Genomic DNA, 25,551 nt, shown 5'->3' on the forward strand with positions numbered 1-25,551 from the left:
CTTATGCTCTACTATGTCAGACATTCTTGTTTTGTATTTTCATCATTCATTCATATTCCCATTTGCAATAGGTCCTGTTACCATTACACACCCGAAAAGGACTTTTAGTTTGAAGTGTCTCAAAGCCTAACGATTGCCTCTGTGATTGAGTCTGTTCCTGTTACCATCAACAGCAGAACTCCGTTTCACCTAAATGGGAACAGGATCAAGCCCTGTGTTTTGCAACTGCTACCATCTCCTCCCTGCGCTGCGCTTCATCCCATTTCACCGAGCTGCTGAAGCAGCAAAGGAAAAAGAGATCTGCTCAGAGATATTTGGTAAGCAGAGAAGCAAAATTTGTTGGGTAAATGATTAGTTTCAAACTATTCAGACAGCTTTATTCTGCATGTATTATTCCTTTGCCTAACACAAGTGTCACCTTGGTGTAGAATAAAAAAAAGTTGCACATGGGTGGGGGGTGGGGCAGAGATTTTGTGCTTTGTCTCTGACTCCACATCACTTAGTGGCATCACTTAGCTGAACTGGGGAAACTGAGGCACAGAAGGAAAGTGTGACTTGCCTGAAGTCACACAGCAGGTCAGTGGTACAGCCAGGTGTATAACTCAGGTCTCCTGACTCGTAGTCTAGGGTTCTGTCCCCTAGGCCATGCTCGCTCATCAGAGAGAGACTTTTAGAGACATATGAACAAACACCTCAACTAAACTGGAAATTTGAAGCAACAGCAAAGGCGACTCAACACTTACTCATAAAATTCAGCAGCAGGAGTGAGTTTGTACTTGGAGTACTTGGTGCCATTGCCAAGCACCGAGGCGTTGAAGAGTTTGGGATCTGTACAGTTTAGGCTATTCCAGCTGTTGCCGCAGTTTGTCCAGGGAAGCTCAAATGTGAATGATGAAAACAGATAATACAGAGACCAAGCTATGATAACGTTGTAGTAGAAACCCACGTAAAGAGCTATGAGTATCACAGCATAGCCTACACCTAAAGACAAAGGAAAACTAGATTATACATTGCATTTCACATACAACAATATACTCCAACCGTATTGCCTGAAAGCTAAACCATGCTTTTTTTTTAAGATAAGGGCAGTTCCTAAACACACACTTGTTTTTGCCTAGTATTTTGTAAGGACTTAGCAAAGGGTTATAAATATAGTGGCTGGACACACAAACTGACCGTTAAAAATAATAATTCCATGAAACTGACTGGTGTTTAATAAAGCTTGTTGCGTTTGCTGGAAACTAGAAATGTTGCTATTAAAGGACAAAGCTCTGCTCTGATCCAGCTCTATATTCGTAGGGGAAAACTCACCCAGGGCAGAGGGCTGTAAGCCCTATGTTACTAGGGCCATTCATTTCACCTGAGTAAAGTTCAGGTTCAGTGTAATCCACCTCCCTCCCCATAAAGTTAAGGCCAGAGCGTGGGGCTGCAGTGAAGTAGCCCTACAGCTGCTGTACCCATCTGTGGGCTTCAACAGTGGCTGCTGCCCATCCCAACCTGCAACCAGTATTGTGACTACAGACTGATTTCCTCTCCTGGCGTATCCCCATTGCCATTCTCTGCCCTGGTTTACATGAATCTAACATGAAAACTCATTCCAGATTATGCAAGGTGTGTGGAGACTGTGGAACCCCCAGTGAGGTATTTAAGTGGGTCCCAGACATTCGGCTGACCCTTCAAACCATGGTGAATTTCAACCTTAGGGCAAAATTTTACCCTGACTTTCACCCCATGCTACTGTATCGCCTCAATGGGTTGGCAGAGTGTAACTAAGAGCAGAACTTAACCCTAAATCCTTAAATAGTATGCAGGGCCTTGTATGGGCCCTCCAGCCTGGGTTGAACTCCACCCTGCACATTCCCTATTGGCCCGTGAAGATCTGGGTTTCTTTGGAATATCGTGAGGTGTGTTTGGAGTTTCGGTGCAGACTTTCTTCAGTGAGCATTTGTTCTCACCATGAAAACAGACCCTTGTAAGTAATTCATCACTGTCACATATTCTAAGAGGGAACTCTGGTACTAACAGCAGGTCAGAGTGGAGGTTCATTCTCAGAACTGGGCAAAGAAGCTTGCTCTGCTTCAGCCAGTGCCATCAGTTTCTTTCTTCTATGGGCAGCAGTGTTTAACGAATTCTACATTTAAGCCATTTGGATTATCTCTAATAGGTGAATTCTATCCAGTCTTATACAGGCAGCATCACTGTGGTATCTCAATACCTAAGTGTAAGCCTTCATTTCTACTTTTAGTCCGTCCAGAAAGGTGATGCTAATAATGGCATGAGATTCTCACTAATAATCACATGCCACCAGGTTTTTATGCACCTTGACAAACCAAGGAAGACACAGCTTGCTGTAAATCGAGTACCAGGGACTTGGGGAGATGGTCTGTGAAACTGCTACAAGAATATTGTTCCATTATGTAATAGAAAGAGGTTTTAAATTCATGTAAGGAGTAGCTGCCAACTCCTTAGGAGGCAACACTCTTAAGAGTAAATTGTGTCAAGCATGCTCTGTGTTTGTCAGGCGAAATTTAACTAATGTTTTACATAGGAATCAGTTTGTTTCTCTCTGACTTCTAGCAAAAAGTGGTGAAAACAAACTTGAAACTGTCTTAAAAATCATGGGGCTTGGATGGCTTCTGCATGTTGGCAGTGAAACTATATTGATAAATGATAGTAAGGAAAGCAGTGGAAACCTCCCTAGATGATGTATGTTAGAATGTACATAAACACCACAAAGACTGTATACTGCATTGAAATGGGGGAAATTTTTTTTTTTAAAACCACCCCAGACACATATGCTGTTTCCACAATTCTGGAGAGAAGATGGTTGCAATTTAATGTGAAAATTCAAAGGAACTAGACCAAACCTATCCCTGGGGTCACTTCACTGACAACAATAGGATAAATCCAGGCATGAATTTGCTCCATTGTTTCTGGATCCATCCTTTTATTTATTTTAACTTTGTCCCACTCAGGCTGCTAATATAAACCCTGTAAAGTCTTGTGATGCAAATGGGCTGTGCTGGAAAGGTTACAAGATACATTTTTGATCCCTTGCCTTATGGGAGTGCTTCATTAAGGTTAGAGTCTTAGGTTTCATAGCAATATTATTCAGAGCTAAAATTAGCACCATAGTGCTTTTTCATTTGGAGAAACTATTATAAATTTGAGGGTAGACCATGCACATTTCATGTCAGTGACAGCTTTGAGTTAACCCAAAGATATATCGAAAGAACTCTGGTGTATTTAACAAAGTACTGAAATATATTTATGCATCTTATCAGAAGCTGTGATTGAAGCTTTACTAACAGTATCCCATTGCTGGGATTTAAAATATAAAATTTCTTATTATTTTAGAATCCAATATTTGATGTCCCTTGTATTGTACTACTCAGTAACACAAACATTTAGCAATGGATTCTAATGCACACTTAGGCAGACTTGAAAATCTCAGCTTAAAAAACAGCTGGATTGTTAACAGGCCTCTACATGAAATCCTAAACATGAAATAAACATTGTTTCCTTTCTCATCTTCTTGTCATGCCTGAAGTCAGTGAAAAGACTCTTATTGACTTGAACGGTTTTTGGATCAGACGTTGTGAGATCCTCCAAGCCAGATTTTACACTCCTGACAAGTAAAATTCCCATTGCCATTAAAAAAAAAAAAAAATTTAGTTAACATCAGTGAGAATTTTTTTGACTAAGGATGTCATGATGCTGGGGGTAGGAGGAGTGTCGCTCATGGGTTTAGTAACAGGATAACAACAGAAATGGGAAAAACTAAGCAGTTATATTTTGAAAGATTTCATGCATACTTTTAATTAGGTGTCTGTCTATGCTTGTCTGTTCATCTCGAACTTCACTATGAGTTTTGCTGCGATTGAAAGCAAGATCTCAAAACAGAATGCAGTAAAACTGCACTTTTCTCCGGGTTTTGAGTCCCAACCCCCACAAAAAGGAAAACTCTACAAGAGTTCAACACAACCAGAAAAGCCTAAAAATAGCTCAAGATAACCTATAGTCAAGCTCCAGTTCAGGCAAGAGGAGATTGCCACTGGGAAGCTCATTACCCTTCACCAATCGTTTTACAAACATTGTCTGGACTTTATGCTTCTAAGAAAACCAAGAAGCCTGGTGAGCACATATGTTGTGGGTTTGGGTTAGTTTTCAGTCATTTCACACCACTCTGAATTGCAGAATCTTTCACCTAGAAGGCTAGATGGATCCAATCAGGTACAGGATGGTAGCAATCCAAAATCATTGCCAGTTGGCACTTTTTTGATGGGTCCTTATAAAGTATTAATATTTTACACTGAAAGCATATCACATCTTACATCCTGAAGGATGCCACAAGCACTGAACTATATAGCTCAACACCCACACAATTATCTACATGCCCACACAAGCTGCCACTGGAATGCAGCCACCTGTTTGATGGAGAAAATGTAAGCACCTAGTACTCAGTGTGCAATGTAACAGTAGGGGCAGAAGAGACCATTAGGCCCAGACCCTCAAAGCTATTTAGGCACCTAACTCCAATGAGAGTTAGGGACCTAGATACCTTTGAGGATCTGGGCCATAGTCAGTAGTCAGTGCCCTTGGAGTTTTAATCCCCCAGCAAAACCAGTAACATTTTGGCTTTCAAGGCCTCAAAAAGAAAACCCTAGAGAATAAACTGAATGGTAAACCTAATCTATCTATGTTAGAAGTGTAATGGTCTCACTGGACCTTGCTGGGATTTGAACCTGTGATTCTAAAGAGTTTAACACGAGAAGTTTACATCACAAGAAACAATAGCCACAACAAGTGGCTTTAATTGGCACCCTTGATGGAGTTACGACAAAGAGACCAAAAACTGAAATGAACGAGGAGTCTGAACTAGACTCTTCTCCCCCTCGAAGATCCCCCTGCTTCTTCCCATGTTGTGCTTGTTCTGTGATCGCAAGAGGACCTTAAATTGCGGGCTTATCAAATAGGCCATCAACTTTCACGCTATCTAAGAAAGAAGAAAATAGACCCTTTCTATTTTTATCAGACTTGTTTAAAACTCTCACATTCTCCTCAAATCAAGTGGAGAATTGGCACTTACCTTTGAAAACTGGACAGATTTTCCACACCGTAGCAGCCCCTTCCCGGTTGTACTGTCCCAGTGCTAACTCCATGTAGAACAAGGGCATTCCAGCAATGATTAGGAAGAGGATATAAGGGATAAGAAAGGCACCTGGAAAAACAAAATTACAAGCAGCCACTGAAATCTAGGCTTTTGTTATGGTTTATTATTACTTTTATTATGGGTATTTCCATAGAGCCTAGGAGCCCTAGTCATGGACCAGGACCCCTTGTGCTAGAGGCTGTACAAACAGAACAGAAAAACTGTCTCTGCCCCAAAGAGCTTATAATCTAAATATAAAAGAGTCTATATAGGCAAGACAAACACAGGGTGGGAGAAGGGGTAGGCCACACAATCAGAGTGGAAAATGTGATGGCAGCAAATGTCATGTTCCAGAATGTCTATACAGCACAAAACCCCCCACAAACCACCCAACAACCCAGCAGCGTCTCTCAGAGCCCAGGTCAACTGACTTGGGCTTGTGAGGCTCACACTACAGAGCTGAAAATAGCAATGTAGCCATTCAGGCTCAGACTGAAGCTCGGACTCTGAGACTCGGCAAGAGGGAGAGTCAAGAGCCTGGGCTCCAGCCTAAGTGGGAATGTCTACACTGCTCTGTAGCATGTGCCCGAGTCAGCTAACTCTCTGAGACTCACTGCTGTGGGGTTTTTTGCTGTGTAGATATACCCTTAGTTCCACAATTTGTTTGTTTGTCTGTCTTTGGGGGTGGGTTTAGTTAGGAGGGGATCCGCTAAATGAAACGAAGAGGGAAGAGAAGGGAATGGGAGGAGAAGAGAAGATAATCAGGTGAGGAGTGAAGTTGAAGTGAGGTGATTTATTATGAGGAGGGAGGGAAGGGGGTTGGCATAAACAGCCCATCAGCACAGGGCAGAGAGAGACAGAGACCATTCGACAGTTTCGATTAACTGTCCAGTGGTCTTTGCATTTTGCTTTCTTTGCATTTTTGTTTCTAGTTCTTTTACCTTTGCAGTGACAGAGCAAACTGTCTCTGGGAATCAGGAAGGATGAGATCATGCTTTCTAACAAGTTGGCTTGCTCACTTCATTTGTTTGTTTGGGGCACAAAGACCGGACCCCCGAGAAAAACATTTAGCATGGAGCATATTTTCCGCTAGTATTACAAAACGCCAGTAGTCTGGTTTCAGAGGTTAAAAAGCCAGAGAGCGGGTCCTGCAAAATTTATCCTTAATGGGACAACAAACTGAGGCATAGTGCAAAGCCAACTTTCACCACTAAAAGAGAAGGGAAGGCTCTCTTTACCTGAACATGTTGGCAAAGGGTAGAGTTTGGTTCCCTTTATAATGTAGGGTTTTGCACCTCTTCGTAAGTGTGTGATAGGTCAGCAGTAGGGTACTAGGTACTGTATAAAGGATCCTGTAAGAATGGCCTTGGGCGGTCATACAGGTAGGGGACTATAGAAGCTGTCTTGCTTGATAAAAGTAACAGTATAAGGAGTGTGTGAGTTATTGTGGCCATTGGCATAACGTACATCCTCCTTTAAGAAATGGCTCCTCTTCTGTGGCAGGCACGGTCTCCTCACTGCTTGTTGATGCTTTGACAATATGCAGAATGTCTGTAGGCCACAACGGTCTTGCTTTAATTTGTAAGCAGACTATCACTCCATTACATCACAACATGACCACCCATAGGGCACGCCCCAAGTTGCATCTTCATGGGGTGCCTAACCTGACTTGATTTTGGACATTGGTCCACAACTTCTCAGCACACACAGATCCTTAACAAAGGGCAAATCCTGCTGTGTCAGTGCTACTCTCATAAAAAATGGTCTTAAGCCACTTGTATGCTAAAAGATGTTTCTTGCCAAGAAAAAAGTAAATAATTTAATGTAGAATTGATCTGAACGTTTCTTAGCTATATCACACCATGATATCTAAACCACAGAAACTAAAGCCTCCCAGAGGAATGGATATCCTCATGTGAAGCCATCAAGCAATTATAGCATATGTCATGTTTAATAATACGTTCTGTCATGGTGTTCCACAGACCATGGACTTGTGAGGTTATCAAAATGTGGTTCTCATTTTTATTGCATAACTAGGTCCAGAAAACTTTAATTCGTTTATAATTTGTGAAAATAAAATACAGCTGGATTGTTGTATTAACTAGGTTGCAGACAGAGTAAATACATATCCAGAATGACTTCTCTCCCTAGGAAAACAAATGTATTCTCCAATCAGTATGTGGCTAATTTATACACCTAAGTGTAATTAGGGTAAATGGGAGATACCTGTTTAAATGACCCATATAATCAAAGAGTAAAGAAACTGTCCAAATTACATTTGTGGAGGTTTTATGCACTACAACAACAACAACAACAAGTTGGGAATAAAAGGAAGGTGTAAAACTGGTTCTGTGCATCATGCTTTGCTGTACTGGTTTGTGCATTTGAAAACACTTTTCCCTTGCAAGGCAAAATGTTAAGTTTCTAAAAATAAAAACCTAGAATAAAGTGTGTTTAATCTATCCCTATAATGTAGCTTCAAGTGTTAGAGCAACTGTCCAAAACATGAAAATAAGTAGAGCTGATTGAATACTTAAAAAAAACCCCAAAAACAACTTCTGCAAATACTCCATCATAGTTAAAAAGCTTGCATAGCTGTGTTCTAACCCTACCTTTGGTGTTTGTTTTCCGCAAATATTCTAATAAAATAGCAGGAGTGTTCAGAGAATGAATTTCAAGTGAATATTGAAGAACATGAATGGAAAAGCAAACACTTTTTAGTCACAGCAGAAATTGAATTCAAAGGATTATGCAGCTCATCCAATCAAGGAAAGGAAATCTGCTATGCAATCAAGAGTACAGTGTTTGAAAATTGAAACAATTAGAGACCAAGAAATATTCAGAGAATCAATAAATTTAAACATAGCTTGCAGACAAATCATGAATAGATAAGAGCAGAAATACATTATATCTTTCATGTTTTTGCTCTGTGTTTGTACAGTGCCTAGCACAAAGGGGTCCTGTTCAATGGGGTGCCTAGCACAAAGGGGTCTTACATGTTACTGTAATAAAAATATAATAATTCAGAGACGATCATATGTACTTTTCTAGTAGTAATGCTATTGTGAGCGGTTACATTTTAATAAGAATTTGGGGAAAATATCTTTTCAAAGATATTTAGGTGCCCAACTCCCACTGATTTCTAATAACTTTGAATTGCAATAAGTGTTGAAACACAGTCTAGTATAGGATATATTGTTCTTATGATGGCCAATATCTAACTAATTACATTAGGTGTTATACTTTCAGAGATCTTGTGGGTGATGATCTCAAAAACACAACGCTTATCTGTCTTGGGCACTATTACAATGAGTAAAACTGACTCACAAACCTAGCATGTTGTGGAGAGGCACTTCTTGTAGGAGTTTTCACAAAGAGCTATTTGATTAACTTTAATGTCAAGAGACAGTAGAAAACAGAACACTACATATTGAGCAGGGATGTTTTTGTTCGAAGCAATTAATAGAAAGGCTGTGTAATGTACATAAATATTAAATCATAGTTTAAAATGTGTGTTTTCCAAGTGTGACTAATATGTTGATTGAACTCTGAAGTGTTTTGTACTTAAATGATACTTAAACAAACAAGTCCATTAGGCTGCAAGTGAACCCAGGTTTAATGAGGTTCTTCTGGAGAGGTTCACTATTTTTTAGGTGTCATTTTCAACAAAAGGCTGTTACGTGATATAGCATTATCTCACACCAGAGAGTTCCCTTTCATGTAAATATATTTATAAATGGTGATGGGTGAAATTTTCAAAGTCTGGGTCAACAACCAAATGCTGATCCTTATTTGAAAGGTATCTGTTTCCAAAAATGATCTGGAAATCTCACGAGACTTCTGGTGCAGCCAGCTTCAGAAAACAGCAAAAGTTTGGCCTTTCTGGCACTGTTCTGACATTTCCTCTTCCACTCCCAGCCAAAGCCCAGAAGCACACAGGTGCGCAAATAATGAAAAATAACAGGGGAAAAGAAATTAACCAAGCTCTGTTTGATCTCCAAAAAGCTTGCTTCAGGCACAGTTTGAGTTTATGGAGGTTTAATATGTCATCCCTAATATGTTCAACAGGACTGCTGCCTAGTTTTAAATTGGATCCTATATTCGACTGATGGACTCTTCAAAGGAGAATATGATTGTATCCATGTTGCATCAGCTAAGCTAAAAGCCAATCTCAACTGCATTGCCTTTGCCCTCTACCCTCTTGACTATGAGGTACTGATGGGAGAAGGTGTGTATGTATGAATGTTGTGGCTCCATGACACAGCCCAGGAGAAGCTCCACCCCAGGGCAGTGTTACATGGGTAGGAGTTGTGGCTGGGAAGGGAGAGGAGAGCTGAGATTCCCCTTCTTCAGATTTTATCACCATATTGGAAGGGAGTTGGATGGCTAACAGCAGAAACCCTGTAAGTGCATGGTTTCTGGGGACACAGACTGTTACAGAAGACCCGGACCACTGCATAAATGTCTCATCTCTCAATACAACAGATGCCATGATCTCCATATGACATTTCCTTTTAGATCTCAGAATATCTGTGGGTGAAAGAAAACCATGCCTCCACTACTCACTCTACATGAGATCAAACCTTGCACCTCTTTCCACCCCCACCAGAACCAGCTGTAGGAAACTACAGGCTGGGAGGGATAGCTCAGTGGTTTGAGCATTGGCCTGCTAAACCCAGGGTTGTGAGTTCAATCCTTGAGGGGGCCACTTAGGGATCTGGGGCAAAATCAGTACTTGGTCCTGCTAGTGAAGGCAGGGGGCTGGACTTGATGACCTTTCAAGGTCCCTTCCAGTTCTAGGAGATGGGATATCTCCATTAAAAAAAAAATATATATATATATGGTTTCCTGTAGGCTGGTCAAAATATGGCCCAGAGTTTACAATCACAGTTAGCATCCTTGAGCCCAGTGACAAAAACAAACATCTTATTACAATAACATTTATAGTAGTGAAATCTACTAAAAGAGTTTAACAGTTTCCATTCTGCTTCAATATTCAAAATATTTTTGAAATGGCCTTTTCTGGAGGGTAGAGAAGAGAATTGTAACAAACGTCTTTCAACAATCAGTCCTAAAAGAAAGATTCATCTCCATTTTAGAGATCAGAGAAGGAAAATTCTAAGTTGATGAGGATCAAAACAAGGTGATTAAAACAGCTGCCACCCATTTTGAATGAATTTATTAATACAGATATAACAGACAGGCTGGGCAAACTTACCTAAAAACAATTTGTATAGGTGCATTCATGACTCTTTTGAATTTGCTTTCCATGAATATTCTAGTGAACAAGTTTACTGGCAGCAAATTTTGAACAAACATTGTAGGGCATTTGCAGCAAAGAGTGTTTCAAGTATTCATGCTAGAAACTTGATTCTAAAAATGACAGTGTTTCAGGCAGAAAACTGAAAAACAAACTAATCTCTGTGCCCAGTCAAAATTGCTTGACTTTTTTCAAACTGTTAAAGAATACTGAAAGTAGTATCAACAGTTCATAAGCAATAAGAGAATGAAATATATTTGCGTGGACAATTTAGAAAATGTGTGGAAGTGTAATCTGTTCAGACAGTTGTGAATTGAAGAGGGTCAGATGCAATTAGCAAATTGCTTTTTCTTGTGTTATCTTTCTTAAGCTGTTGTCCAAGATCCTGACTTAGCTCCTGGGGCCCTATTGTGCCAGGCACTGTACAAACACATTTTTCAAAGGCAATCCTAATGATCTTGATATCTAGGTTAGAAAAGACAACCATAGACAGAGAAAACAGGATCACAGTAATATAAGAATGTCCTAGCACAGCAAACATTAGTTCTGGCTCACTATCAGCTGGCATACGTAGCCATAGAGGAAGAATCTGAAAGTGGATAAACTTGTGCCTAGCTGGATTTTGTCAGAGTTTTCCTGAACACAGGGCAACATGGGAGAAAGCACAAAGGTGTTGGAGGGAGCAGCTGACTAGTGGTTGGGGAAGATTGAGAAAATTGATAGAGCAAAGGCAGCATTTGATGTGTGGAGCTACATCGTGAAGGTGCTTGTGCCTGATATAGGGGAAGGGGAGTGGTCCAATCTGGCTAGTCCTTGAAAGGGAGGTGGGTCTCAGCCCCACCTGTAACAGCCAACTCTCCTCTCCAGGTGCAGAAAATGAAGAGGGTCATGTGAAAAGTCATGTGACCCAGGCAGGTGTCTGGAATAGATAAGGGAGAGGCCTGGATAGCCACTAGGGAAAATTTTCTGTAAAGAGTTAGAAAGGGGCCTACAGGAGTTTATGAGATACTAGGGAAGAAAGAGGTACGAGGATTTATTGGCCTTTGCAGGAGCCTGTGAGATACTAGGGGAGAGAGAGCTGTAGGAAGTTAGTAGGCCCTAAGGGGAGATCCTGAGGCACCAGGGGGAGAAAAAACTGTAGTTAAATAGGCCTGGGAGTGACCTGCTAAGCCAAGGAAGGCCCCAGGCAGGAAGGCCTGGGAGTGCCTTTAGGAAGAGTGGGGAAGGATGATATGTAAACCTTAAAGAACATGAACTTCTGATTTGTACTCTCAAGACCTGATTTTGGAACTGTCTGATAATAAGCCAGAGGAAGTAAGAGTGTTATGGGCTATGAGAAAACCTTTGTGAAGTCAATGAGGAGCCCAGTAGAGAGGGAGACTGAGGCAGGGATGTTGCAAGGACACCCCATGCCCTGAAGGGATGTTTGGGGGTAGTGACCCTATTACAGGAATAGAAATATAAAGAGGAGGAGACTTAATCTAAGTGACAAGCCAAGAAGATGACTTAGCAACAGCTTTTTGAATGGTGATATCAAGCACAGGTAGATGTAGGTTACAGTAGTCAAGACTAACACTGTATTGTAAATAGTTTGTCCACATCTAACAAAAAAGGATCACAGTGTTGTACCTTGCAAATGTCAGCAACTCCTTTGTAATATTTCATACCACAACACCTTCCAAGAACGCTAATGGGTTTTTCTCAAAAGCTTATTCTTTCACTCTATGAAGAATGGAATTATATGGTAACGAGAAATGAATAGCATCTCTTACGACGCACTCTTACTATGATGCACTCTAATGCAGCTTGTTTTTAGATGTGAGTCAATTTATGCCCTCATTTTCAGTTTTGGGTCAACACTTCTGATATCCTTGGGCTCCTTTCACCCAAATGAAAGGGGGGAATAAACAGGCTGAAGTCTCCATAAGTGTTTTAGTGCAATTCACTGGCTGACCTCCTTCAAAGTCTAAATACACTGTTGCTAATCTTCCACTACCATGTTACTTATGGCTGTGTATTTTTAAACTCTGATCACTGGGTAGTAACAGAAAGGGTTACCACATCTCCGCCAGACAAATTCAGTTATCGCCTCTGCTTTCTGTTGCAAGAGTAATGAGCTAAAGAGACCCATTAGAAGCTATTTTGAACATATTAAAGAGAGTTAAATATATCCAACCACTCAGAGCAGCATGATTCATTCATAAGTAATAGCTAAGTCATTGAGTAAGGTCCTATTTACATAAATTAATGAAAAGATCACCTTTTACAATGGTGTGTAATTTAGAGATAATCACAGGAACAGCCAAAAGGGCAGCAAAGGCCCATCTGGTTCAGCAAGCATTTTAGAGTAATCAAAGCAGAAAACATGAGTTTGAGAAAACATAGGCAATCCAGGAAGAGGGTTAAGAGCCAGTGGAGATGACAGTGTGGTAATGGTAGGAGTGCTGGTAGCTGAAGCTTCGGAGGGATCGTCAAGCATAACTGCATGTATGTTGCACTCCAGTGATCTCAGTTGGGGAAGGAGGGGTGTCATAAAAGCACAGATAACATCAGTGTCAGAAGAAAGGCATCAACATCTTGGTAAATCCAGTTACCTCCTCTGGAGGAAAATGGAGAGCTGCCCAGAAATGGGACATTCTCTCAGGTAGAGGAGGGCTCAATGTAGTAATTAGATCACCATGGAGGTGGTTTGTGGAAAGATGGAAGAGGCTTAAAATGAGGAACTAGCTCCAGAAAACATGTATAGATGAGTCTAGGAGAGAAAAAGGGGAGCAGCTTTACTGGTATCTAACTTATATTTAGGGAAGATCTTGGAGGACAGCTTAGACGTCATAATGCTAGAAAGTGAAAGTAACTCCGAAAACAATTCTCCCTTTAAATGACTGAGCATAGCTGTTGACTAATAGCTTTGTACAAGTTCTGGTTTCCATACCGTGCCAACTAGGGTGACCAGATAGCAAATGTGAAAAATCGGGACGGGGGTGGGGAGGTAATAGGAGCCTAAATAAGAAAAAGACCCAAAAATCAGGACTGTCCCTATAAAATCAGGACATCTGGTCACCCTAGTGCCAACATGAAAAATAGTGCCTGGTATAGCCTCCTTCCTCACAAAGTACAGCAATTCCCATACTTGAACAGACCAATGGCTTGTCTGGTATTCTAGTCTGTGTAGATTCTTATACTGTACTTATCACCACATAGTATATTAGTGCCTTCCAGCAGTGCATTTTGTCATACGATTATACTTCTGTCACATCCTGCTAGTGCCCTACCCACCTTCCTCTGAAACATCAGATGTAGGCCACTGCCAGCTCCATGGCACTTGCCTAAATGGAGCATTGCTCTGTTCCAGTATGACACATACTAGAATAAAACCTGAGTTGCAGCACTTCTGTATAGACGGATTCCTTTTCTATAGTCTGCCCCTGCCGCTTGTTTAGGGGCCTGGCCTGGTGTTTAATTAAAGCCTTTCCCACCCTCTGTTCTATACTTGATTGTTAAAGGCCAAAATATTGTTTGTCAGGGCTGCAGAGATCATGTTATCTTCTACATTATACCATCTTATAGCTTCATTACTATCACAATAACATAACCCCCTTAATTATAGGCACATAGATTGTGGGTTGATGTCAATTCTAACAATTACATTCAAGAAAGAAATTAGCCTATAGTCTTTAATGACTTGAAAGTCTAGCTGCCACCATTCGTGCCCACATTTTTCCATTGGCACTGTGACTCTTTGCAAGTGACTTGGCCAGTTTAGCCAGGTCACAAATATCCAAAAGGTCAAGGGTAGCAAAGGCTGCCTGCAGAACATCTAGCTCTATCCCTGAGGGAAATCTCTCTTCCATCACTCATGCTCAATTAGCACTCGCGATAGGGAGGCTGACGGAAGTTCACAGCACTAAAAACTCAGCTCAGAGTGAGACTGCTAGGCTTCTGAAAACATCTAGTTCACAATGGACATGCTTAGAGGCTTAAGAGAGTTATTAGCATAGTTTTCCCCATTCTATCATCTTACTGCATTAGCATAGGTGCCCCAATACTGCGAACATGATGTATATCCTTGCAATCACCCGTGGTACAGCAAAGTTTCTAAGAGACAAGTTCATCAGTACATGAATGAAGTCAATGAGGCTCCAAACACAAACTGCAGGATCATCTTGGAAAGTCAGCAGGCAAACAACTTGTCAACCTGTACATTAGCAAATCTGCGTCAAGGACAACAAATTCAAGGCTTTCTTATTCACATGAAAAAAAAAAAACACATTTGTGGGTGATTAGAACAGAAAAGAGCTGGTTTTCCAGTCCATGGATCCATGTAACCAGGTGCAAACATTAGAAGTCAAAATATGTTTTTAAAAAGCCTATTACCAGACCCTCATATACTAGGCTTCCCTGGAAAGATGATGGCCTGGGCAGTTGTTTTCTGTGGTGTTCCATAGGGAGCTATGTACATAACACAAGATGCAGAGGGTTCCCTGCTTGCTGCCATTTTGTTTCCATTCAGATGCAGAATATTAGTCACAGTTTTCTCATTTGCTCTTGGGGGGGGGGCTCCACTTGTTCATTTCTATTTGTTTGTCTCAATCCAGAGTAATTGAGACTGAATGTTTTCACCATTCATAGATTCATAGGCTCGAAGGGACCATTAGATCATGTAGTCTGCCTCCTATATATCATAGACCATAGAATTTCACCCAGTTACACATGCACTGAGGCCAATAACTTGTGTTTGGCTAAAGCATATCTTACAGAAAGGCATCTAGAAGACATCAAGCAATGGCAAATCCACAAAGTCCCTTGATAGTTTGTTCCAATGGTTACTCACCCTCACTGTCAGAAGTGTGTGCCTTATTTCTATTTTGAATTTGTCTGGCTGTAATTTCCAGCATTTGGTTCTTAGTTTTTATGCCTTTTCCTGCTAAATTTAAGTGCCTTTTAGTACCTGCTATTCTCTCCCTATGAATGTACTTTTACACTAATCAAGTCACCGCTCAATATTCTTTTTCATAAGCTATAGAAGATTGAGTAAACTAAACTACTGTACTGTAGTCTGTCAGCTTTCCTCTTCTCTATTGAAACGCTCTGTTTACTCAGTGGGCTTTGTGTACTAATTTCACAGAGGGCATAATGAGGAAGGATGTGGCTGTGACTCGTGGGCCATTTTATGAGCTGCACAGTTGCCATGGGGAAGACTCTGCAAGCATCTGAAAATTTGGTAGGAGGTGCCTGAAGTGCAGTAATCAATACTGCTTGACTGCCCTACGTAGTGTTTTAGCTTTTTAATAAGTGTGACTTTTGGTCAGAATATTACACGGATATTTCTGGAAAACCGAAGCATCATGCTATACACCGCAGAGAGAGCACGGTGGTTCTAGTGTATTCTCTTTACAACATAGTTCTAAACATTTGCCATTACGTCAAGGAGGAGAGTTTTTCAAAAACTATCTGCTCTCATTGAGGTAGCTAGGAGCTTAACCCTTGACGTCAATGGGAGTCAAGTTAGACCAGCGTTGGATACCTTTGAAAATCCCACCTTTGGTTCTCTATGAAAAATAAACATGACTGGTAAGTTACAAGTAGTACAAATGGAATGAGATTCTGCTCTCTATTGTCGCTCTCTTGTGGGGAAAGGTTAAACTGATGCTTTAAACATCACTTGTTCGGTCAGAATGGAGTGTCAATGTTGCCTTTCTGGGATGGCTTCTGCTGGAACATGCAAACTTAAACGTGGTTCCTAGATGCATAGGGCAAACCCGAGGGTGCTATGGGAGTGGGGAAGAGCCACGATGCTGCTGGATGCCTACGGGGCGAATTCTGCCCGAGTTAGCTAGAGCTGGTCCTGAGGGGGCTCCTGTGTAGTTCAGCTTGCATCCAGCCAGCTCTGGGAGCTGCTTTAGGGGGTTTCCACCCCTTCTCAGCCCTTCAGAGCACAGTTAGCATCCAGGAGGGCACTAGGATGGAGCATATGACAGCCTATGTATCACAGACCATTACATTTTAGTTACCCCCGTATTGAGCCCCCTTAACTTGTGTTTGGCTAAAGCTTCTCGTTCAGTAAGGCATCCAGTCTTGATTTGAAGACATCAAGAGATGGAGAATCTGCCTCTTCCCTTGATAGGGTGATTACCCATGGAATAAACTTACTGTTAAAAATGTATCTTATTTGAATTTGTCTGGCTTCAGCTTCTAGCCATTGGTTCTTATGCCTTTCTCTGCTAGATCAAGAGCCCTTCAGTACCTGGTATTTTCTCCCCATGATACACTGTAATCAAGTCACCTCTGCCTCCTTTTGCTAAGCTAAACAAATTGAGCTATTTAAGTCTGTCACTATAAGGCCTTTTTTTAAAAAATCATTTTTGTGGTTATTTTCCTGCACACGCTTAAATTTTTCAACATCCTTTCAAAAATGTGATCAGAACTGAACACAAAACGATATGCAGAGGTAAAATCACCTCCCTGCTCCTATTCACAACTCCTCTGTTTAGACAACAAAGGACATTAGCCCTTTTCCCCGCAGCATTGCACCAGGAGCTCATGTTGTTGCTTGTCCACTACAATCCCTAAATCTTTTTCAGAGTCCCTGCGTTCCAAATGGTCTGCACTCCTTGTTCCTAGGTGTGAAACTTTGGATTTTAAAAGGCATTTTGTTGGAATGGGCCTGGCTTCCCAAGTGATCCAGGTTGCTCTGTACTCCTGCTCTCTCTGAATCATTATTTACTACTCTGCCAATCTGTGTGTCAGCCACAAAAATATATCAGCAGTAAGTTTTGATGTACTTCTACATGATTGATAAAAATGTTGGGCCCTGTTTGCACATGAGCTTGATGCTCCTGTGCAGGGCACTCAGATTCTGTCTTAGGGCATCTGCTCCAGCGGATTCACAGTCGTTAGCATACACTGCAAAGCTATGCAGCTGAGAGACTGTATGTTTAATACTGTGCCATTCTGCAAGCTTAAAGGAGTGATGTAGTTTCTTTTTCCCAGAGTAACTTCACATGGAGGCAGCCACATTTAAAGACTGTTTTTTTCCCCCAGGTTGTCTTTAGTTATTTGACAAAACCAAAAAACTACCCCAAATGCAAACACCCTCTGGGGAGCATGCAGTACCCATTTTTAGGCAGCATGTGATTCATAACTGTACCAAAGTGCTCAAGACATCTTAAATCAACTCTAGACAAGTGCCAGGCAGCTTTCAAGAGGATTAATGTACAAACCAATGGGAGGTAAATGATTCTTCTCTAGCAGAGTTTTAGAGCAAGTATAAACATCATGAGGTACATTTAAAACTTGTCCTACTGTTCAGTGATTAATCCTATCTTCAGTCCAATTTTTGGACTGAATGACCAAACCAAAACACCCCCTGTCCTTCCAGGTTTTACTAGAGGTCTATTTTGTAATATCTTAGTACAGCAAATATTATCTTGCACTCTTGGCACAGCAGAATCCTGCAAATTTCTGCTATCAGCCAAGGAATATATTCTGTCTCGGATGAATGATAGTTATAATTTCCTACCTGTAAGAATCCCAGTAAATCAAGGTGCTGTTTTGCTCTCAGTCATTATAAGTAGAGTCATCAGGACCAGTGTTTTTGCTGATACCAGTATGGGCAACTGACGAAACACACTCTAGACCAAATATTGTGCATATTTTTTGCCAACAGTATTGAAAAACGTCTGCAGTTTAATTGTAATTTTTTGTGTTATAGAGCTAAGAACCCATAAAAGGTAAGGTTACATACCTCGTACAATTGGATTTAAATAAAGAAAAGTATCCTAGCTAATTATAATCAAGACCTTACTAAAGTGAGGCTAACTAGGACTTTGTACAGTATTTTAATTAATTTGTTTGTAAACTCTCTCTGGCTGCGGTGATTTAAATAAGGGATTATGCTGGCACCAAATTTACCATTATAGTAACATCTGCTGTTGCCCAAACTGCCTTGGAGAAGACAAAAATGTTCTCCCATTTATTTTAAAAGATTTCAGGCACTATCAACTCAGACCACTATATGATTTTAAAAATCACTGAATCAGAGTAGCTTCCAGCTGATTGTGGATTCTTTATCTGACCACGCTCCAAGTAGAGCTGTTTGGGAAACTAGAGAATTTCCCAAGAATATTGCTAATTTTTATGGAAAGCACTCACAATTGGAAAGCTTCAAGGTGCCCCATTTATTATGTATGATAGGATAGCACTGGCAACGTGCTAGATGCAACACACCTATAAGATGATGCCCCTGCCTTGAAGAGCTAAGAATCTTTGGGATAGATTGCACCTTACGGCATGGTTCTCAGCAAAAAGTCTTGTGTAAACTGCAACACCCCAACAGTTGCTGCAGGAAGACTGGATCACTGAAACCCTATTGCCCAGTTCTCTTGCCACTGTCCCTTCCCCACATCCAAAGGGATTAAGGGTAGTAATTTGGTTCTGGCCTAAACCACAGCAAGTTACAATAATCGCTGCATTGGCTCAACCATTCTAGCTGGTGCACTGGAATGGCTAGGCACTAAACTTTATCCTTTCTCTGCCCACTCGGTCTGTGAGGGGAGAAAGCAGGCACACAGGGTTTTATCTAGGCTAGAAGCAAAGGTTTTTTTCAGTTGTTTTTATTTAATAGATTTTCTTATTAGTCCATTAGCAACAAACATAGAAGCCTAGTTCTCGCCTATACTCACTCTGTCACTGTCACTGTGTCCAGGGCCTCTTAGCTAGAAATTCCATCTAAGAATGTGAAAATGACCTCAGGGCCCATAATAATTCACTGCTAAGATGAAATGAAGACCCAATAAAATTTGAAAGCAAGGTATTTCCAAACTAAGGTTTTACATGGAAAACAGAAGGCAAGTTTTATGCTATGACTGCACAGTACTCGACAGTAAATCAGTGTTGCCTGGGTAGTGTTTGGACTGTGTTGTGCAGAAGAAAAAGGAAACCTCTCATTGATTGCTATTACTTCTAGTCTCTTTATGCCTCATTACTGTAGGGCAAAAGTAGAAAACAATTAAGTGAAGTCTAAGATATCCAGATCTGTTCATTTAGGGTTAGAGATTGTCTTTGTCACCAGCCCTTTGTAAGAGGTAATGCATAATTGTGACTCCAGGACTAAATCAGGAGGGACCAAATTATGACTCAGTCTGATCCGAGGCTTCCTCTACTTGCTTCAGGGAAGAATAATCTGCGCCAGTCACATACCCAGTGTTCCCAACATTCAAAAAGGTATGAATCAGGTCCCAGAAAATCATGAGTTTGGCTTAACACCACAAGATTTTTTTAAAAAATTGGGTTCTTTTTATTTGCCTTCTGGCCTTTTGAGCCTTTCGGGTGCACTAGGTTCACATTTTCAGACTTTCCTCTACAACCACGAGGGCTAGAAAGTTCCTTGTATTTTGGAATGAAAGCTGAGCGTCTCCCCCATCATTTGTCTCTGTGAGCTGGGATTCCTAGGTAAAATCCCTAATGCATCATAATTCTCAGGATAAAATGGTGATCATTTAGAACCCTGAATACTTTGCATAAGGTACTTCGCCCTGCACTGGCTCTGCTGTGCTGGCTGGCATGTGGGAGACCAGAGACAGAGTCAAAACTCCATCCACTCCCGCAGGAGCGGCGCCAGGGTTTTTGCCACCCTAGGCGGCCGTGCTCCTCCTCAGAGCATTCGGCGGCGGGGGACCTTCCGCTCCGTGTCTTCGGGGCGCTTCGGCGGCGGGTCCCGGAGCAAGTGAAAGACCCACCGCCGAAGCACCCCGAAGACGCGGCGCGGAAGGACCCCCACCGCCGAATTGCCGCCGAGGACGGCAAAATGCCGCCCCCCCAAATCCTGCCGAGGGTCGCCTAGTGGAAGCGCCGGCCCTGCACTCCCCACCCATCTGCCTAGGTAGGTGAATAGTAACCCCATGGAGGCTGCTCTCCCGGGGTGCTGTGATCTGTAATAAGAAAGCCCTGTGCAGTGCAGGAAAGGAGTGCATAGGCCATAATATGACCTTTATGGAGTCAATTTAAAAATAGAGCCTTTAATGAGAACCACAGTTTATACAAATCTAACACTCTGTTCATTATTTACAGGGCGTAGTATTGGGTGAAGGCCCCGTTCTCCTCAACAACCTCCCTAGTGATTTCATGTACTGGTACCTTTTACATCTTTCTCTTTAGATAAGACACAAATGCATCCCTTAGCACATGAAATTCCTTGATTTTGTCATTAATCTTAAAATGTGCATTTGGAGTAATTTCATTACTAATCTCTTAACAGTGGGACATAAAAGCTTTTCAGCCTCCTAAGGATCAATCTCTTTGAACATCCATGGATAGTTGCAGTCCCGTGTCCTGATGAAAAGTCATGTAACAAATGTAGTTCTGAGTCAGCTAGTGACTTATGATCCTTGCGTTTCTAGAAGACTTGTGTGAAAATTTCTAATATTGTAATTACTCCAACTTATTTAACTGTTATCTCTCATCAAAGCAAACATTTCACATGTATCCCCAGCTGTTTGAAAGATTGTCATGCACAAGTAGGATCAGACTTTGAGACCTGGTGAGAGGGGGGATGCAAGTTTTAATATTGTAAAAAATACAGGATATGGTTCTGTGTTCTAGGATTGCAGTAGTGAATGTAATATGGAAATGTGGATTGTTCACAGTCCATTTTTAAAACAGTTCTGTAAGGTTGCACAGGTAGCCCTCTAAGATTTAAACCCTTCTGAGAAATAATCTCTGCCCTTTTCCTTCCTTCCAATAAAGGGATATGCCTCCACTTTTATGTTAGCCTTGTTTCAAATGGACCAATGGCAGGTTAATTTGAGCAACATGTTGTTCATTTTTGCACAGTGTTCCCATCACCATTACTGCAAAAGCCAACTCATTGGTCATTGAAAGGTGCCAGTCCTAGAATGTCCTAATATATGAAGTGCATCAGAAGATCCAAGAAAAAGAGCCAGTTGTGAAAGACCATTTTCATTATTATACAATTGTCTGACGAGCTCCTAATGATCTGGCTATTTAAAAATACAGTACATTGACTTTACATTAATTATCCGTTTATAAGGTTTTATTGCTCCACCTTGTGGTCTGAAAAAAGTTTTGGTCTGTTTCATATTCTATAGAGCAGTGTGACTATCAGAGAAAAATGCCAGTCCTTCCTTTTCCCCTGCATTTAAAATGACATTTTCCCCTTCAGTAGAACCACATTGGACCCATTCTAAAAATGTCCTAAGCAAACCTTTGATCATTTTTTTCTTTAGGTTTGATCAGCTCAGGATAAAAGCTTATTTCATTGGCTCATTGATAACTTAGGGTACATTTTTCCATGCCATTGATGGGCCAGAAGACCCGCTGTTGGGCTCAAAAATTCTGCAGGCTCACATGAAGATGAATCCTATGTAGTTTTCTACCTCCTCTACTCCCAGCACATCAATGACACACAAAACTGTTACTCAACCTAAGGATGCTGTAGTAAGATGTGGTTCTTTAATCACCCTGCTCCTAATTTCAGTGTTTGGAAATCAAGGGCTATTCTTGCCACCTGCTTCCCCACCCCCACCCCCCAAAGCACTGATAAAAAATGTATAAGGGTGTCATAACTATAAAGGGAAGGGTAACAGCTCTCCTGTGTACAGAGACTCCAAATCCTTTTACCTGTAAAGGGTTAAGAAGCTCGGGTAACCTGGCTGACACCTGACCCTAAGGACCAATAAGGGGACAAGATACTTTCAAATCTTGGGGGGGGGGGGGGAAAGGCTTTTGTTTTGTGTCCTTTGTTTAAGGGGTTGTTCGCTCTTGGGACTGAGAGGGACCAGACATCAATCCAGGTTCTCCCCATCTTTCTAAACAAGTCTCTCTCTTATTTCAAAATTGTAAGTAAAAGCCAGGCAAGGCGTCTTAGATTTACTTTGTTTTCTCAACTTGTAAATGTACCTTTTACCAGAGTGTTTATCTTTGTTTGCTGTACTTTGAACCTAAGACAGAGGGGGGTCCTCTGAGCTCTTTAAGTTTAATTACCCTGTAAAGCTATTTTCCATACTGATTTTACAGAGATGATTTTAACCTTTTTCTTTAATTAAAAGCCTTCTTTTTAAGAACTAGATTGATTTCTCCTTGTTTTAAGATCCAAGGGGGTTTGGATCTGTATTCACCAGGAGTTGGTGAAAGGAAGGAGGGGGGAAGGGTCAATTTCTCCTTGTTTAAGATCCAAGGAGTTTGGATCTGTATTCACCAGGGAATTGGTGAGAGGTTTCTCAAGGCTTCCCAGGGAGGGAATCCAGTGAGAATGGTGGCACCGGGACCAGAGCTAAGCTGGTAGTTAAGCTTAGAAGTTTTCATGCAGGCCCCTACATTTGTACCCTAAAGTTCAAAGTGGGGATACAGCCTTGACAAAGGGAGTAAGACTTTGATCCTTCTAGCACTGAAATCTAAACTCCCATTGACTTCAGTGGGGCAGAATCAAACCAATAGGCGGCTCTTGTGCTCCAAGGTTTCTTTGTTATGCTGATGTGACAAGCATGTTCTAAAGAAGGAGTTTATAACAGAGCAGCTGTGAGGCATATATATATATATATATATATATATATATATATATATATCTAATAATAGTCTGATAGTGATGGATTCCTATTTTACACATGCTTAAAAGGTAGAGTATGAACTCAAACAATAGTGATAACTAAACAATAGCAAACCAGTTAATACACGTCAAGAGAACAGCATCAGCAATTGTCTATATTTTTGCAAGCAAATGATTGTGTTCACGACTATTTAGACAAAGATTGGGAGCACTGGAAATTAGCATCTTCTAGTGAAAGGCAAGTCAACAATGAAGGCAGCGTTCTTCACCGCTCCCCCAACAATCAGAGAGCTCTGATCCTAAAGAACTGCTTAAGGGGCAGCTAAAGATAATTAACTGTCCATTTCTACCTGACTTCTGAATTTTATGTCACTTTGTTTCATGGAATTTCATCCACTGGAAACTTTGAAATGTCTTTTTGGATGAAAATGAGTAAGACAGACAGTCCTCTGGCAGACAGGTTCAGCTTCAGAACTGTAGTCCCTAAATCTCAGAGTATTGTGCTGTCACCTCTGTCATACTTCGGTAGAGACGCTTCAAGGCATATTTAATTACAAAATAGGCGGGGAAAGATAAGGACAAAAGAAAAGAAAATAGTGAATAGTGCTGATAAGGTACATTAGTTGATAAGTTCTCATCTATGACCTTCCCAACATAAGCTATAAATAAATAACAAAAGAATAACATACCAAAATGCAGGCAATGCTCTCTCTTGTGGTTCTGGTGCTACTGCTTAAGGAATAAGGTCATTGCTTTCAAAAGGCTAAAGCTAGACAGACAAATCCTATATCCAGGCACATAAGCGGCCTAAAGGTGCTGAGCAATTGCAGCTCAATCATCATAGTCTATCCAATGATTTCAGTGGGAGCTGTGAATGTTCAGCACCTCTAGAAATAAGATTTTGTGCCTAAAATAAGCATTCAGGTGCCGGATTTTTTTTTTTTTTTTAAGCAGTCAAGCTTGGAAAATGTTGGCATGATGCCTTTAATGTGGAACATCTATTCTAACTTAGGGAACAATGCAGAAGCACTAGGCATTTGGGATGAAATCCTTCCTGAGCTGTCATGGAAGACCCAAGCTTCAGTGGAACCACCACATTTCTGATGCACGGAGGAGAGAGAGAGAGAGAGAAAAGGGAGGACATGAGAGCTTCTTGCACATCATGGGGGTTGGGTGAAGGTGGTGTTGTGGGTAGGCAAGATGTGGGGGCACAGATAACAGATACGTGGCCTGTGTGGATCCTGTGACCACAGACCCCATGTGGAGGGGAAGCTGGAGGATGCAGTCACCACTACAACCTTAGGGTCCACTGCTGGAGTCTTTCCTCAATCAGTGCTCAGGTCAAAGGCATTTCAGTCAGATTATTTCCCCCCTGACCAGGGACTAAATACCCTGTCAGAGAAAGGTTTCCCCTTTCATTTCCAGATGTGGAAGTCCCCACTCAAAATCCACCCCAAAAGAAATGTAGTTCTGAGATGCAGGACCAACAAGATTAAATACGAGATTCATGACGGATTAAAGCTCCAGTGACCCACCTTGGCTAGAAATTTGAGACTTTGTAGCACTGGGAAGGGAAGATTCTCAGCTTTTTAACTGGATTAGGCTCTTTCTTTTAGAAAAATCATAAAATCTTGGATTAAAAATCACTGTATTTGTATCTCTTCAATGTGAATAAATAGAGACTTTTGCCAGAATAAGGACGGACTGATTCTTTAAATCGGGACAAATTCTGCTGTTCCTGCTCACCCAAGCAGCTTCATTGATTTGAGTGGGGCATCTAGGATGATCAAGATCTGCCCCATCTTCTCCTGGGTAACTTTCTACTAACATTGCTCACTGTCACTCAGTGCTCCAGTGACAGGGTTGGTATTAGTTGCAAAGTAACAGAAACAAGGTTTGACTTTTTGTTTTCAATGCATGATTCCCTGGAAAATCTCATGTCATGTTTTTGCATATGCCGTGTGAATGATACGAATGCTGTGTAGGAGATGGGAAATACTAGGAATGAGGATGAACTAGTCAACAGATCTGGACTTGTGCTATGTCCAAGAAGGTACTCATGCAAAACGGTTATTGAAAAAATGTCTTTTGTCAGACCCAGTCTCCTGCAGTGCAATATTTTACAATGACGCCGATGCCTCTCAAAATATAGGAACGTGCATAAATGTGCATGTTACAAACCATTTCCCCCCACGCTTTTGAAAGAAAATAGGTCCATAATAACCATATCTATGTTAATGCTATGGTGTTTATGAGAGAAACCAATAAAGGAATTCCGTACTTTTGCCCTAGATTCCTAAAGGTTCTTTACTCATTTTAATCAGAGAGTGAATTGGGGCAGAGGCACTAGTAGTGATAGCCATTAATGCACTCTCAACCAAGCAGTGGATGAAGACGTGTTCTATTTTAAATCTGTTCATTTAAAGGTGATGCTTCTTAAAACTACTTGCAATGCTCTGAAACTTTTGCCTGCATTAAAATTTGCAGCAAGTGGACCAGTATATGACCGACTGATTTTAATCATAGTTTCTATCGGGGCTTATTTAAACACAAGTTAAAATAGTACAACCCTCTCAA

At 41.2% G+C, this 25,551-nt stretch overlaps 1 protein-coding gene across 1 annotated transcript in view; it reads right to left on the reverse strand.

The window, feature by feature from the left end:
* Positions 1-25,551, reverse strand: part of SLC6A2 (solute carrier family 6 member 2) — a 109,622-nt gene that overhangs the window by 75,457 nt on the left and 8,614 nt on the right. Inside the window, exons 2-3 of the mRNA XM_026652720.1 lie at positions 5,090-5,221; positions 744-981 (exon numbers count right to left, since the gene is read on the reverse strand). Coding sequence (XP_026508505.1) covers positions 744-981; positions 5,090-5,221 — 370 coding nt within the window. The remainder of the gene's footprint in view (positions 1-743; positions 982-5,089; positions 5,222-25,551) is intronic.

Source organism: Terrapene carolina, unplaced genomic scaffold, assembly GCF_002925995.2.
Source record: "Terrapene carolina triunguis isolate 2854851 unplaced genomic scaffold, T_m_triunguis-2.0 Scaffold130, whole genome shotgun sequence".
Taxonomy (NCBI): domain Eukaryota; kingdom Metazoa; phylum Chordata; order Testudines; family Emydidae; genus Terrapene; species Terrapene triunguis.